Source organism: Triticum urartu, chromosome 4A (genome assembly GCF_056163025.1).
Source record: "Triticum urartu cultivar PI428250 chromosome 4A, HENAU_Tu73, whole genome shotgun sequence".
In the NCBI taxonomy this organism is placed as follows: Eukaryota; Viridiplantae; Streptophyta; class Magnoliopsida; order Poales; family Poaceae; genus Triticum; species Triticum urartu.
This window is the reverse complement of record NC_141876.1, coordinates 143,260,148-143,275,150: the sequence shown is the minus strand read 5'-3', so window position 1 is coordinate 143,275,150 and position 15,003 is coordinate 143,260,148. Positions and strand designations below refer to the sequence as shown.

The 15,003-nt window shown below is 44.2% G+C and overlaps 3 protein-coding genes across 6 annotated transcripts; 2 read left to right on the top strand and 1 right to left on the bottom strand.

Moving 5' to 3' along the window:
- Positions 1 to 743: 743 nt before the first annotated feature.
- On the top strand, positions 744 to 1,473 carry LOC125551184 (protein transport protein Sec61 subunit beta). Its single transcript, XM_048714340.2, has one exon. The coding sequence runs from the start codon at positions 886 to 888 to the stop codon at positions 1,219 to 1,221; it is 336 nt and encodes a 111-aa protein (XP_048570297.2). The 5' UTR covers positions 744 to 885; the 3' UTR covers positions 1,222 to 1,473.
- Positions 1,474 to 3,035: 1,562 nt separating this feature from the next.
- LOC125551185 (RNA-directed DNA methylation 4) lies at positions 3,036 to 7,483 on the bottom strand. 2 transcript variants are annotated; one of them, XM_048714341.2, is made up of 10 exons: positions 6,902 to 7,483; positions 6,686 to 6,772; positions 6,510 to 6,604; positions 5,488 to 5,559; positions 5,006 to 5,047; positions 4,034 to 4,182; positions 3,831 to 3,949; positions 3,576 to 3,660; positions 3,425 to 3,498; positions 3,036 to 3,345 (listed from the first exon to the last, which is right to left on the bottom strand). In XM_048714341.2, exons 1-10 carry the CDS (start codon positions 7,017 to 7,019, stop codon positions 3,200 to 3,202), a joined length of 987 nt encoding a protein of 328 aa, XP_048570298.1. In that variant the 5' UTR covers positions 7,020 to 7,483; the 3' UTR covers positions 3,036 to 3,199. The 2 variants fall into 2 exon arrangements, with proteins under 2 accessions (XP_048570298.1, XP_048570299.1); XM_048714342.2 differs by having other exon boundaries at positions 6,510 to 6,598; positions 6,902 to 7,482.
- LOC125551186 (putative carboxylesterase 12) lies at positions 7,353 to 13,160 on the top strand. Of its 3 annotated transcripts, none has more exons than XM_087518027.1 (2): positions 7,353 to 7,548; positions 11,969 to 13,160. In XM_087518027.1, the coding sequence occupies exons 1-2, from the start codon at positions 7,450 to 7,452 to the stop codon at positions 12,956 to 12,958; spliced, it is 1,089 nt and encodes a 362-aa protein (XP_087374153.1). In that variant the 5' UTR covers positions 7,353 to 7,449; the 3' UTR covers positions 12,959 to 13,160. The 3 variants fall into 3 exon arrangements, with proteins under 3 accessions (XP_087374153.1, XP_048570300.2, XP_048570302.2); XM_048714343.2 differs by lacking the exon at positions 7,353 to 7,548 and adding an exon at positions 11,452 to 11,610; XM_048714345.2 differs by lacking the exon at positions 7,353 to 7,548 and adding an exon at positions 11,540 to 11,742 and having other exon boundaries at positions 11,825 to 13,160.
- Positions 13,161 to 15,003: the final 1,843 nt, after the last annotated feature.

Below are 15,003 nucleotides of genomic sequence, written 5' to 3'. Positions count from 1 at the left end.
ATCATGTATGCAGATCTGTTCTCTCCCTGTTCGATGGTCATCTTGACCAATTCTGAACAATCTGGATGAATCACAATAGGCAAAGATGACCATTGGATAGCTAGTGAAATGCCTTTCAAGCGTACACTCCATCCCACATAGGTTTAAACATATGATGTTTTGCAAGATTGTTTGTGGTGGGATTTTGTCGTTTGTAAACCGACGATTAAAATGGTTCTAATACATTTGCAAAAAAAGAAAAAAAATATTTTGAATACGATAGTACGGGAAGTGCTTCAGAGAAACAATTTGAGAAAAAAAAAGAGTACAAAATCCTATCTGACGATCGTTTGCTAGGAGAGGGGTGATAAGCAAACCCTTTTTTATGATAGTTTTAGTTTTGAGATGAGATCAAACAATGACAATTTTAAAAAATTGCCTTGTTTGACAAAAACTGTCATGTCGCTATGAAGAAATAGCCATCCCTGGCACCTAAAAATGCAAGTGAAATCATTCACAAACGCCACCTTCTTTTAACAAACGTTCACCGGCTAAGGGGTTGAAAAGTAAGCCAGGTTCATTGTCCAGTGAAGAAACTAGAGTTTTCATAAACGATAGTACAACAAAAGGATACGAGGGGGAGGATATGGATGGAAATCTGAGAGGGCAACTTCTTTCTCTTTTTTTCGCAAAAGGGAAAGAATCCAAACAGCACGAGGAACAAACTGGGTATATGTCCGCTCACTGACCGGTGGGCCTCGTCGGTCAGTAGCTCCGTCGTCAAGTCTTGTACTCTTGTTAGCTCGAGATCCAGACTCGAGAGCGCGAGCGAGACTTTTCTTTCCATCCGCAGGAGATCCCGACGAGAAGACGAAGGCGAAGCCGGCGGCGCAACCGAAGCCCCTCATGGCCCGCTCGTCCTCGCAGTCCCAGTCCTCCGTCGGCGGCGCCGGCGCCGCCGGATCCCGCCCGGCCACCGCCGGGCCCCGCGGCACGCCCGCCGCCACGGCCGGCATGCGACGCCGACCCGGCCGCACCTCCTCCTCCGCGTCCGGTGGCGGAGGCTTCTCCGGCGGTGGAGGGAACAACATGCTGCGCTTCTACACCGACGAGGCCCCGGGGCTGCGCCTCTCCCCGACCATGGTGCTCGTCATGTCCGTCTGCTTCATCGGCTTCGTCACCGCCCTCCACGTCTTCGGCAAGCTCTACCGCTCCCGCACCGCCGCCTCCGCGTCCGCCTGATCAATCCGGTTCCTGCTCCTGTTTCGTCTTCGTCTCAGATCAGATCAGATGGTTTTGGTGTGTAACAAAGAGGCTGTGGTTGCTACCTGACGAGTTAGATCTGCCGAAGTACCCTACATGTTTAATTATGGTGCCCTTTCTGTTTCCATTTACCTTGTTGTTGCGATGAATTGTGGCTAATCACTTGTGCTTGTCAATTGAAATCATCAGAAGTGTGTGCTTCTTGGGGATTGGGGCACAGTTTTGCCTGTTTGAGAACTAGTAGACCAATTATGCATCTTGCTAGCTTCATACGTTGCTTAATTAAGTACCTATGCAGTTCTCTTTTGGTTGTCATCAATTTTTATTAGAGAACTGGATGTTTCTGTCGGATAATTAGGCATCTCATGATTCTTTCTCGAGCTTCTGTGTCACTGTGATAATACTAGTAGCTAATCTTTGTTCACTAAATATAGTTTCTATATATAGAATAGTTATGCCATGTTCATAACACTCGAAATGCTCTGCTGTTTTCATGGTTTGATGGCCTTTTATGGTGGAAAATTCTGCTCAATCTTTTGACAGGGTAATAAATGATGAGTGATCAATTTCGTTGATCTGGATTGGCATAAGCAATTCGCTAATGTTGTAACGTGTAAGACAGAACTTTAGCTATGCAATCTAAACGTGGTGATACTTTGGGCAAAATTGCATGTTTAGATTAATTTTAGTGACCTGTATATTGATCTGAACCTTGGATTGTTGAATTTGCCAAGCCTGTCGCAAAACCACAAGTTACCTTTGAAAAAGAGAAAACCTAGAGGCTAGAGGTTGTGCGATGTAACAAACTGGCAAGATAATTGGTGTGTCTAGGGCACATCCAGATATGCTTTAGTTATTGCACATCTAAGTGAGTGAATCAAGTATAAAAAGAAAAGAAAAAGAGAAAGAAAGTATTCACACGAATCTTAATGTAAGATCAATGACATATGACTTAGATGTGCAATACTTATGGCACATCTAGATGTGCTTTAGCAAAACTGAAGATAATTTACAAGAACAAGAACAAGAGATGTCTAGTATTCCCTCTGTCCCAAAATAAGTGTTGAAGTTGTACTCCCTCCATCCCATAATATAAGGTCCAAAATAAGTGTTGAAGTTGTACTCCCTCCATCCCATAATATAAGGTCGTTTTGCAAGCTATTTTAGCTTGCAAAATGATCTTATATTATAAGACGGAGGGAGTACTAAAGTCGAAACACTTATTTTGGAATGAAGGGAGTATTAAAATTCTTTTTATATGGAGGTTATGTCTGTTCAGTTTTACTCCATAGTATTGCTCAGACAACCTCAACTTTTTTGCCTGTGAAACGTGAGTATTTTCTAGTGATGGTTTAGGGGTAAATGTATCAGCTGTGCAATTCCGAGCCAAGGTTTTGATGTGAACAGCACGGAAGATATTGATTGATGTTGTTCTGGAAGTTGGGCTTCACGCTTGCTCGTTTCATTGATTCGTCATTAGAAGTTCTGAACAAAGCTGTATTGTCAACAGTGTTTACTGTACTTAAAAAAAAGTGTAATATCCACTTGCTGCTTATCTGATCAAAAGTTAAGTGGCACAGAGCTAAGCAAGCCTACTAAAAAAGAAGCAGAGGGTATGTGAAGCGGGGCCCATCTGATAAAGAGATATCACTAAGATTCCAGGAACCCACTCTTCTTCAACACTAACCTGGATTCAGAGGCAGACACGCCTAACGCAACCCATCTTTGGGAGCTACTAGCAGCAGCACCAACCCAGCTAGATCACTGCTGACCGAACAAGAAACACAAAGAAGTCCACCAGATCAACGGTCTTTCCTCATAACGCCAATACAATGTTTCGGTGACAGTGGGGCTAGCGATGAATTTCCTCTTGAGTTACGAACGCAAGAGGTTGTCTCATCCTATTTCATCGTCAAAGATTACACCCAGCTAAAACATTATTTTGCTGCCGCCGCTACTACTCCTCATCGGATTTTTCCACCTCTTCATTCTCGTACTCGGAACCAGAGCCATCTATATCCGCAAATGGATTCTCGTCACTGCTATCATCATCCTCATCCTCTGAAAGTTCTTCAGGATAATCATAGAGTGGGTTGTCTTCGGCTGCATGTTCAACGCACAACTTTTAAGCTAATGAAGATCTTACCAATTAATTACAGAAGCAGAATGATTGTACAATTACCATTTGAGTCATCCGTGTCATATGGATACTCATCATCATCGTAACATTCGCCATCCTCATCGTCCACTTGTAACCTAGTATAAGAAGACTTGTCAAACAGAATCCCCACGAAAAAGAATGGGATCTAGTAACACGTTTGAATGAAAATTACAGTGGGTATGAAGCTGCAGATGCGCCCTCCTCCATGTTTGTATCATCCACCTCCTTGACAGTATATATGTCATAAACATCTGAATCTACTCATCAGGAAAAATATTCTCATTAATATTAGCGCCCAAGCAAAAATGCTTGTGATTACTATAAAATGCATTATTACACTTTGCTATCAACACCAATGATCTCAACTCTTTCACACACTGTTAAAGCTTACGTGGCATGAACACCTAAAAGGAAAGAAATTACATACCTTCTGACTGTGCTAGCGAAACAATATCAGATTCGATTTCTTCAGCAGCCGACGGCAAGTGTTCCCGTAGAAGCGGAAGAAAGTTGCATAAAATCGCACCCTCTTCGACAGAGGTCATCCTGCAGAGAGCATCATAAGGAACCACATGATTGTTCACCATTTTGCTTTAGAAGAACAGATGAGTTATCCAAAACAAAACTTACTGTGGTTCTGCTGGATGCTTCTCTCCATCAGAATCTACTTGGACAGCATCATAAAGATGACACATTTCTCTCAGTGTTTCATCAACCTCATTATTGTCTCCTTTCCGCCTCTTCCATATTTGTGCAAAGCGGGCATTTCTTCCAAGATTCTATATAGGGACATTGACAAAAACTATTACTAACAATGAGGGAAACAGAGAACCAACATCATCCCCTGTCTTTGATGGATGCGAAGAAAATAAGAACTCGGCAAAAAAGTGCTGCTGTCAAGAAAGCATAATAGCCCTCACCAGCTATGCAAAGGATACAAAGGTACACATTATTATTCCAAAGAAAACACAAGCTGAATCTCAATCATAAGAAAGGAAAAGAGCGTGCTCTATGTTAAGGAGTATCAGTATTAGCCTAGGAGTCCTTATTAGGCTATGTTTCCTTCTTTGTACCCCAAGTATTGTGTGCTATATATTGTGTGCAATAGAGATAAGTTAAATCCATAACACGGTATCATGGGCCCAGGTTTAGGGAATTTTTTTTGGACGTCGCAACTCGCCCTCTCGACCTAATCTTGCGCCACCACCTTTCTCCTTGGCCGGTTGTGCTGACCTCCTCTCTGCTGGCGCTGCTCTCCAGCGCCTCCCGTCCGACTCCACCCCCTGATGCTACAATCGTCCGTGTCCACCACCCGCAGGACAACCACGCTGGTACTCCCGTCCACCACGTCTCACCGTCGCTGGTCTGTCCTGGCGCGGCTCCCGCTCTGATCCAATAGGTAAGTTGCACCCATAACACTCTACACGTACTCTAGAAATTGATCATGCTGTATACAACACTTGCCCAAACCCTTTTCACCTAAAATAATTTTACTGTCCCTTTACAATACATTTGCTTGATCCCAGCGATCCATCAAATTAAGTGCATAATTAGTACACATAAACTTAAGGATAAGAAGTTCACTAGCCAGAATAAAATTACCTCATGTCTCTGTCTGGCTGCTGAACGTAGCTGGTCTTGTTTCTGTTGAAAGAGAACTATCTTAGAATTTGATTGAGTAACTTCATTCCAAATTCCAAATAGAAAGCTCTGCTTATGACATCATAGTTCAGCAGTGGATCATTCAAACGCTCAAGGAGAGAAACAAGAAGGTTTAATTATTCAAGTGGTCCTCAGGGCATAGTTTTAAATAGCGGAGATAACGGCCGCTATTGCGGTAGCGCTATTGCGGCCGCTATTTCTGAAATTAAATGTCATTACTTTTGTTAATGATCTAGAAATATACAGAATAATCTAGTGTTCTTACAAATCGGCTATGCGGACATAGCGCCTGCAATATCGCCAGCTATCTGCATTCCGCTACATGGACCCCAATCCGCTACCAGCCCGCTACCCGCTATTTAAAACCTTCTCAGGGGGACGAGCACAATAATAATTAGGTAAATAATTGCAAAGGGACTTACTTTGTCTTGCTTCATTCTTTCATTCCTCTCCTTTGTCTTGCTCTTTATCTCTTTGGTGCTCAGGTCAGAATGCTAAAAAGAAACAGATGGGATTATGTTCTATAAAATGTATTACTATGCATAGAATAACAGTTAAGAATGGGAATGGGTCGGCCCGCTCCGGCCCGGACCTGGTACCATTGGCCGATCTGCTTTGTTCAGGGACATGGAGCCAACCCAATGGTCCAATGGTGATCGGCCTCATGCCCCACTGGGTAACATGGTCGGACCCATTTTAATTGACACAAAATAGGAAGTAGTAACACAACATCTTTACAAATAGCATCATTAGCGGTAGAATTTTTTAGCATGTTAGGATCTCTAGAGTTATTTTTTTCAAAGAAAAAGACCCATTTTAATTGACACAAAATAGGAAGTAGTAACACAACATCTTTACAAATAGCATCATTAGCGGTAGAATTTTTTAGCATGTTAGGATCTCTAGAGTTATTTTTTTCAAAGAAAAACAATGCGTATATACAGCCGTTAGCATATTTGTAACTCTAGAACAAAGGTAATTTTGGATCAATACTTTAAATTTTTCTATAAATACAAGGCTAATAACCCTCATATATGCATATGCCACTGTAAAGGCTACTACAACTTTGGGCAACCAAATTTGGCTCGACCCACTTGCCCCGATGACCCGATGGGACTGTGGTGTCCGGCTCCCCTGGCCCATTTTTCATACGAAGCCGACCCAGAAGACCCATTGACCTTGAAATTTTGGGTCGGACCAACGTCTCAATGGGTAACATCGGCCCATTCCCATCTTGAGAATAACTACTACTGATCATTGAGCAACCGCATATTGATGGAACTAGTAATTCCTTTGTTCCATGCATGTAGAGTACAACTAGTCGCATATATCTCCCAACAATTTCAGAGAAGTTATTCGGTTCATAATGTGTGGCCAACAAAACCTGTGTGATGCTCGACCAGTTTCACAAGAAAGAAATACAACAAGACTTAACGAATATTACCAAAAGGGAGTGAAGAACGTCTTCAACAGCCCCAGAATGATGGACTGTCTCGACATGCTGGACAAGAAGCTTCTTCACCCGTGGTTCCTCTGAAGCTTATCAGTGGTGAGTTATGTTAAATAGGGTAAAATCATGAGTGACAGGTTACATGCAAACAGGAGGTGGTTGGTTCATACCTTGGGCACTGGAGGAGGGTTGGGAGATGGAGAGGCTCGAGAAATCGAGCATGGCCTTCTTCATGGGCCTCTCATTGATCTCCAGCCCTAACAAAGCACAGGAAAAAGACCACCTTTATTCACCTAAGAAAAACCTTTCCTTTTCACTGTAAAATTTGATGAAACGGAGAGGGGGGAGCAGCGGGAAGGAAAGAGCAGGGCTGGAGGAGTGCTCACAGAAAGCGTCGGGGCGGGCCTGCGAGGGCTTGCGCTTGACCCGGACGACGACGGGCTTCTCCCGCACCTCGGCCGCGGAGGTGGAGGCGTCTCCGGCGGCCTCCACTGCAGACGCCATGGCCGGCGAACCGGGGAATAACTAGGAGCCCGGGGACCGCTAGCCCCTGTCCTCGGCGCCTCGCCTGCACGGAGAGAGCCCCCAAAGAAGAAAGGGAGGTTGTCGCGCTGCCGGCCAGAGAGGGTTTCGGGAATAGGGATGGAGAAGCCGCAGCGAGTCCGAGACGAACTACGACTCTCTTCTTTTTTTTGAGACAAGGGAACTACGACTGTAGTAGAAAGAACTAGTAGAAAGCAGATCATGGGCCGATTAGAAGCACGGTCGGAGGCCCAGTGTTGAGAGCCTCAAACCCATCAAAGCCAGGGGAATTGGCTTCTGCGCGCACCTCCCTGCCGTCGGCGGCGACGGTATGGAGGGCACCAGCGAGGCGCGCGTCTGATGCCTTCTCTCAGGATCTCCAAAAGATTACGCAGGGGAAACCAAGGGAGGCATGGGATTTGGACCATCCGCGGCTGCCGCACTTCATCTGGTTGCAGCAATAATTTGGGAGCGAGGCGGAGAGAAGTCAAGGAGATGGGATCGAGACGTGGTAAATTTTCGTGTTTTGACCTTTTTCTAAAACCTATTTGAGATTTGATCCTAGTTTGAAATTTTTTCGACATCTGATCCTTTTGCTACCGCCAAAGTCCATGACGGTAGGATCTAACAGTATACCGCCAAAGACTTTGGCGGTAGGAAACATCGCTACCGCCAACCGGGCTGGCGGTAGCCTGCACAACCCTACCGTCAAAGTGCTTGACGGTAGGCACGAACACGCATTGTGTTTAATACTTAGGAGGTTTTTGACGGTAGGGTATGCAACCCTATCGCCAGGGACCTTGACGGTAGGCTGTTATACCCTACCGCCATGGTCCCTGGCGGTAGCAAAATGGTCAGATCTTGAAAAAAAATTAAACTAAGGTCAAATCTTCAATAGGTTTTATAAATGGGTCAAAACACGAAATTTAGCCTCGAGACATGTGAGCCCAAGAGATGATTTTTCTTTTAGGCTAATATAAAGCCCAACTAAACATTCTAACAGGGAAAAAATCCCTTTTCCACGAACACGGTAGAGTACTCAATACAATATAATTCCTTAATCTGCTAAAAAGGTAAAATTCTCTAAAAGAAACACAGTAAAAAAACACGCCTAAAAGAAAGATAGTATACAAACTGTGTGAATTTGATATAGTAGGTTTTTTTTTGAACACGTGAATTTGATATAGTTGTGCCTCTGGAATCCTTGTTTATCTATCGTGCGGTCGTATTTGTTAACGTGTGAGATGACATTGGTGCTTATTTTTGGGAGGACTACTAAGCTTCATGGAATCGGGATTCAAGAAGTGGTGTCACTCTTATATAATTGGGTTAGACCCCCGCATCAAGGCGACTACGACAGTAGCCGAGGCTCTTAATAGGGCTTGGCCAGCAGACCCCGAATCTCTCTGTTGCGGAGCTATCAATGTGCCAAGGAAAATACTAATGAAGCATATAGAGGAAAAGTTAATGTGCCTCCATTAGGTGGAGGCGCCCCCTAGCTTAGGCCGAATTGGAGGAGGATTGTCCCTCCTAGGGCCGGCACAAGGGGGGCGGAACCTTCCCCCTTGTGGCCCTCCTCCCCTTCTTCAACTTATATATACTAGAGATTTTGGACACACGAGTTTTGGAGCATCATCTAGTTCTCTAGTTCTAGTTGATCGAACTAGAGCTCGACCTAATCCTCTCTAGCCCTCATAATTAAAAATCCAGTGTGGTTCTAATCGTATCCCTCTAATTCTCCGGCGACGACAATCTCCGTAGGCGAAGCGCTGCCAGATCGTGAAGACCGTACACTCGCAAACTGTAGAGAGGTCGTGCTTTTGATCTTCCGTTCGAGCGATCATTTGTGAATGCTTCGAGGGACTTCATTTATACATGCATGTACATTATATATTTTTTACTACCTTGCAATTTTACTTGTCAATAGAATGGAAATCACTTAGACATGCATCATTTGGTTGTATGACACCGCATGTGTTCCTATTGATTAATATTGTAGGTGAAAATTTTAATCACCGTTGGGCAAAATTGAAGCATGAATACCATTAACTAGTGAAATCTGAACGACATGTGGAATTCCAAAAGGTCCCTGATTTGAACATGACGACTTCATGAATTCCTTCAACAAGCTAATAACTACACTGTGTCCTTTGAAGTTTAGCAACAACTTAATTGTCTATATGACCATTGCGAGGCATAGAAAGGTTTTTAAAAAAAATCCAGTATAGTTCGGATTTTTTAGGATAGATTAATCAACAACTACATTGTTTGATGTGATCCATTGCGAGGTATGCATATGCTTAGTTTTTGCTATTTTCCCAGTTGGTTCGCATTTGTTTATTTCCGATTTTGATTTTTTTTATGGTTGTGTTTTTATTCTTCTTCCACTAACATTAATAATTGATTGTTAACTAATATGGCTTCCATCAGTATAGTTGATTGTTTTTCCACTAATATTAATAATTGTTTGTTAACTAATATTAGATGAACGATTTTTTTTCCTCCATGAATAGTTGATTGTTCTTGTAGTTGCAAACAAGTTTAATAGTTGCGGAAAACACATAGTTATTGTGAAAGTTTATGGGAGAGGAGTCTAATTGATGGGATTGTGGCATCTTATACAATTCCTTTTGCTTTATGCATTCTTGTAATACCATACCTCTTTTTTCTCTATGTGTGTTATGCAGCCATGACAGACGTACATGTGCAATGCAAGGAATGAAAATTATGTTAGATTACTTGTTAGTTTAGATAATCATAGAAGCATATTCGTTACGTCTTATCTTTGGATGTACCGCCCAATATTACTATGTAATGTGAATAGTTTAGTATGTATTTGCATTGATTTCTTATAGCCCTTCTTAGATTTAGTTATATCTTACACAAAAGAAAGGAAAGTCACTTTCTGCACGGGAGAATACAAAGTAGCAAATGGTTTATATTATACCATAATATAATTATTTTTTGATTGCATGTGTTGTGAGCATGTTTGAAAGTTGGAACTATTTCATAATGCTTGTGTGACAAGTTTCATGGATTTTCTCTAAAGTTATATGGAAGTCCAATGCAATGTGTACTTTGTAGGGGTTACTATAGTACGTTATATTTGTCGAAACGTGGGTTGCACATGCATAATTACTAATATTTCAAAATATACAACAAGAGAAATGATTGATAACCCCCCCTTCTTCAAGTTGGCTAAGACTTAGCCTTTTTATTTTAGTGATCCAATATCACATTGAATCCATATGTATGCGGATACTATCAAAAAGGGGTCGAGAATTGAAAATTGCCTTTGGAGGCCAAGCTCCATGGAGGTTGTTTTTTGAAAAAAATCAAAATTCATATGTTTACATTTCAAAAAAACTGAAAAAGTACATATATATACATGGAGGCATAATGCACATATGTGTCAATCTCCACGATGAAATACGTTGAAATAAGGCCTGTGAAAAAAAAATGTGTCTTTTTAGCACATGATTGTCTTTATCCCCAAAGTCCATGAATTTATTTTTTGTACAAGCCGCAATTCAAGGTATATCATCTTGAATTTTTTACACACATGTACATTTCATTCTTATATACATGAATATTTTTTCAGATTTTTTTGAAAATGGAAAGGTTGGATTTTGAAAATTTGAAAATTTCAGCCTCCATGGAGCTCGGTCACCAAAACGCCCTAATCATGGAGAATGTGATGATGGGTTTCTTTCTGAAGTGTAAAACCACTGAAAAAGACTCTCATTTTTTTCCCACTATCTCTGTGCAATTCTGTTGCCAAGGGCCTTTGAACCACATCCTTTCAAACACCAAGATCAATTTATGAGATAGCCGTTGCAAAACTCTAATCAGTTGGAGTCTCCAAAACATTTTCATTGGGAGTCACCGGAGCACTTGCACACTCCTTTGTAGATCGAATGATCAGCTGAGGAGTTATTGGGCCTATGTGTAATTATAGGACTTGTTTTTTTTTTTTTACAAATATGCGTGAGCTCTTCATGTGGCTGTGGGATCTAGATCCAAGGACCGAGCTCTTTTTGGAGCACTTGAAGTAAGGTGCTCCTGGAGTGTTGACGTATAATGTGCAGCCTAATCTCTTTTATTAGATCGGTCTTTTGGTTGCATTGGTTAGAGCATGCACTTCTACATGGTATCGGAGCCAACATGTCTTGAGTTCAAGACCCAGCTGACGCAATTAAATTGCTGCCCACTTTCGGTCCATGTTTAGGCCTGAGGGAGCCACACGTGAAAGAAAGTGTTGACGTATAATGTGCTGTCTAGTCTCTTCCATGGGATTGGTTTTTTGGTTGCATTGATAGAGCATGCACTTCTACACGGAGCACACGAGAGGTGAGCCAAGGACAATGGAAGCCTCCGAACAACATATCACCTAATCCAATAATACACTCCAATGTTAGGTCAGGAGTAGTACTTTTCTTTAACAATGATTCTATGGAGAAACAGTTGGTGGTGCTGGTCCACCGCCCTACTATTCTCACCACCTTCAATCTGGTTAGCACCAATCTTCTCTGCTTGCCTCCGTTGCAGTCTTGCAGAGCACCAAAAGGAAAAGGTATGTTGCCCATGGTTGGGACTTGGGAGGCTGAAGGTTGATGCTTCCAATAAATATGGAGGCAGCTACGATTGCTGGTGGTTTCATGGCGAGTTTTGCTTGTTTTGGAGTTTGGGACTTGGGAGGCTGAAGGTTGATACTGCCAATAAATATGGAGGCTGCTACGATTGCTGGTGGTTTCATGACGAGTTTTGTTTGTTTTGGAATTTTGTAGCTTGTCAGGGTGCTGTGTTCTGTCTAGTGGCCTTTGGTGGTAGACCGGCAGAATAATGGTGTTGGTGGAGTGAGGGCATGCCTGATTCAGCAGGTCTCTCTGTCTCTACATAACGAAGTGACCATTTCCGCTTCTGATCCACAGCTTCAAGCCAAGGCCGGCGTCATGGACCCTGGCTCCGACATCATCGAGTACGAGAGGCCCGGCGTCGTGCGCGTGTACAAGAGCGGCCGCGTCGAGCGCTTCGACGGCACCGACACCAACACCGTCCCGCCCTGCCCCTCCGGGGACCCCGCCAATGGCGTCGCCTCCAAGGACGTCGTCCTCGACGCCTCCGCCAACATCTCCGCTCGCCTGTACATTCCGGCCGCGGAGCCTGGCAAGAAGCTCCCCGTCGTCGTTTACTTCCACGGCGGCGGTTTCCTTGTCCAAACCCCGGCCTCCCCGTTCTACCACGCCTACACCGCGTCGCTCGCCGCCGCGGCGCCCGCCGTCGTCGTCTCCGTCAACTACCGCCTCGCTCCCGAGGACCGCCTCCCCGCCGCCTACGACGACGCCTTCGCCGCGCTTAAGGCGGTCGTCGCCTCGTGCCGCCCGGACGGCGTCGAGCCGTGGCTCGCGGCGCATGGCGACGCCTCCCGCGTCGTCCTCGCCGGCGACAGCGCCGGCGGCAACATCGCGCACAACACGGCCATAAGGCTGCGGAAGGAACGCATCGAGGGCTACGGCGACGGTGTCAGCGGCGTCGCGCTCCTGCACTCCTACTTCTGGGGGACAGAGCAGGTGGGCGGGGAGCCCACGGATGCCGCCTACCGCGGCGAGTTTGAGCGATTGTGGGACGTCGCCTGCGGCAGCCAGTTCGGCCCCGACCACCCTTACATCAACCCGGCTACGTCGCCGGGGGAGTGGAGCCAGCTCGGGTGCGGCCGCGTGCTCGTCACCACGGCGGAGCTCTGCTGGTTCGTGGACAGGGCGCGCGCGTACGCGGAGGGGATCAAGGCGTGCGGATGGGACGGAGAGGTCGAGTTCCACGAGACCAAGGGCGAGGAGCATGTCTACTTCTTGTTTAAGTCCGGCTGCGACAATGCCGTCAAGGAGCTCGCCGTCGTGGCCGACTTCGTCGGGCGCTGTTGAGGTTGCTTGCCTTTTCTGCTCGCCCGATGAATGATTCAACAGTATTTTCTTTTTTGAAGAAACAGAGTGATTCATCGGTAATAAGGGATAACATAATTGGTGAGGGATAGGCGCCGATCAACCGGCCAAAATTTCATTGTGAGATTCAGGCAATCCAAAATAGCAATGTCAAATTCATAAATCCTCACTGCTTCCAAAATAATTGTTGGATCATGGCGGCACTGCCAAGACGCAGGAGGCAATAATGCTAAACATACAAAGAGTTACACGTAATTACACGCTGATTAGGATTTTTTTTCTTCTATTAACCAATCATAAACTTGCCCCCGCCTGATTTTCAGGGGGGTGAGCCGCCTCGCCACCTATTGACCAATCAAATTAACCCTCTTTGTAAAAGCTTATAACTCGTTTGTACGTGTAGCATTACTCCGCAGGGGGATTCTTCCAACATCCAGGCCTTCTTTGATTTGGAGGAATTTCATAGGAATTTTAGAGGATAGGATTCTTATAGGATTTTTTTTCTTTAGAGCCCTTTGGTTCATAATAATAGATTCCTATTTCTACATAGGATTGGTTCCTATCCTCCACATTTAATAAGAAAATAAAAATGAGACTAGACTCAATGAAAAAATTCATTTGGTGTCAACTAAATGATATCTCGTTTCCTATTCCTACTCATAGGATTTGAGATACATGCCATCTCATTTCCTACAAAATTCCTATTCCTATGATAATCCTATCCTATGAACCAAAAGAGGCCCCAATGAATACAGGCAATATCCCCGAACATCTAAGGCTAACCTCTTGCATTCCCTGCTAAAAGTCTCTCTGTGTACTCGGCATTTGGTGCTCACATATATTGATCTTCATAAACCCTAACCATAGTATCAACGAACACCTTTGTGCATACTATGATGGTATCTTCAGTCATTCGAAGATACTCATAGTCATTACTACAACAATGCCATATGGGAACATTCAAAGTGCCGCGATCACCTTTTAGAAACAAAAGAAAAGCCTAGTGGACCGACACATTTCTCCGTTGCTTAGAACGGTTATTTGTCTTACATGTCATCACCAATTTGATAGAACAACTGTTCAGACCTATGAAAGCGTAGCCAGAACATGTAGCCATGGTAGGTACAGCCGGGCACAAAGTAGTCGACCATAATCTTATCATGATCGACGACTCTATTCCAGTGAAATATCACACGACCCATCTGTGACCCCGCATGCTTCCTCTTCATTCTGTTTGCTGCTATCCATTGAGGAACCATCAACACAATCTCATCGTTCCTGGTGTCCATGACCTCACTATCAGATTCAGAACTCAAAGATGACGACTAGACAAAAAAACCGATGCGTCGATTTGGTGCCCGAACGCAGCTGCACCTGAAATCGTGGGCGTCTGTTTATGGCTTGGGATCCGTGAAATTCGCTCTGGCGCGTCTGACGCGGAGCGTGGAAAATTGGACATGCAGTGAAATACAGTAGGAAACAGTAGCGCATTCGTGGGCCCAAAACTTATGGGTGGGACGGCATTCGCGCATGGGAACTCTGGTCCATGACAAGTTCGTTAAGGGATCAGATAAGGCAGTGGACAGCTGTAAGTGCATCTAGTGCCACCCCTTAGTTGGTTTTGGAGTATTGACGACAAATCTGGTTGAGGGACTGATGTGTTTGTGAGAATTGCTGGATAACACAGGTAGTAGTCCCTCATTGATTCGGTTTACCTACCGGAGATAACCCCTAAAAATGTGTGAAGACATTGAAGACAATGGTGGTCTGTGAAGAGTTTCACATCGAAGACTATGACATGAGAAGACATCGTATGAAGACTATGGATTGCGAAGACATAGTTGTTTCGTAGTTTCCTTTTCTTCTTTGTTGAGTCATAGGAACCACCGTACTCTTAAGTGGGGTCCAAGTGAACAAAGTCAGAGTGACTGAAGTGATGCTCAACCAAATCCTATGTCTTCGAGCAAAGACAATGAGAGCAAATTTTATCCAAAGCTGGATAAGTCAGCTTTACTTGTAGCCCAAGT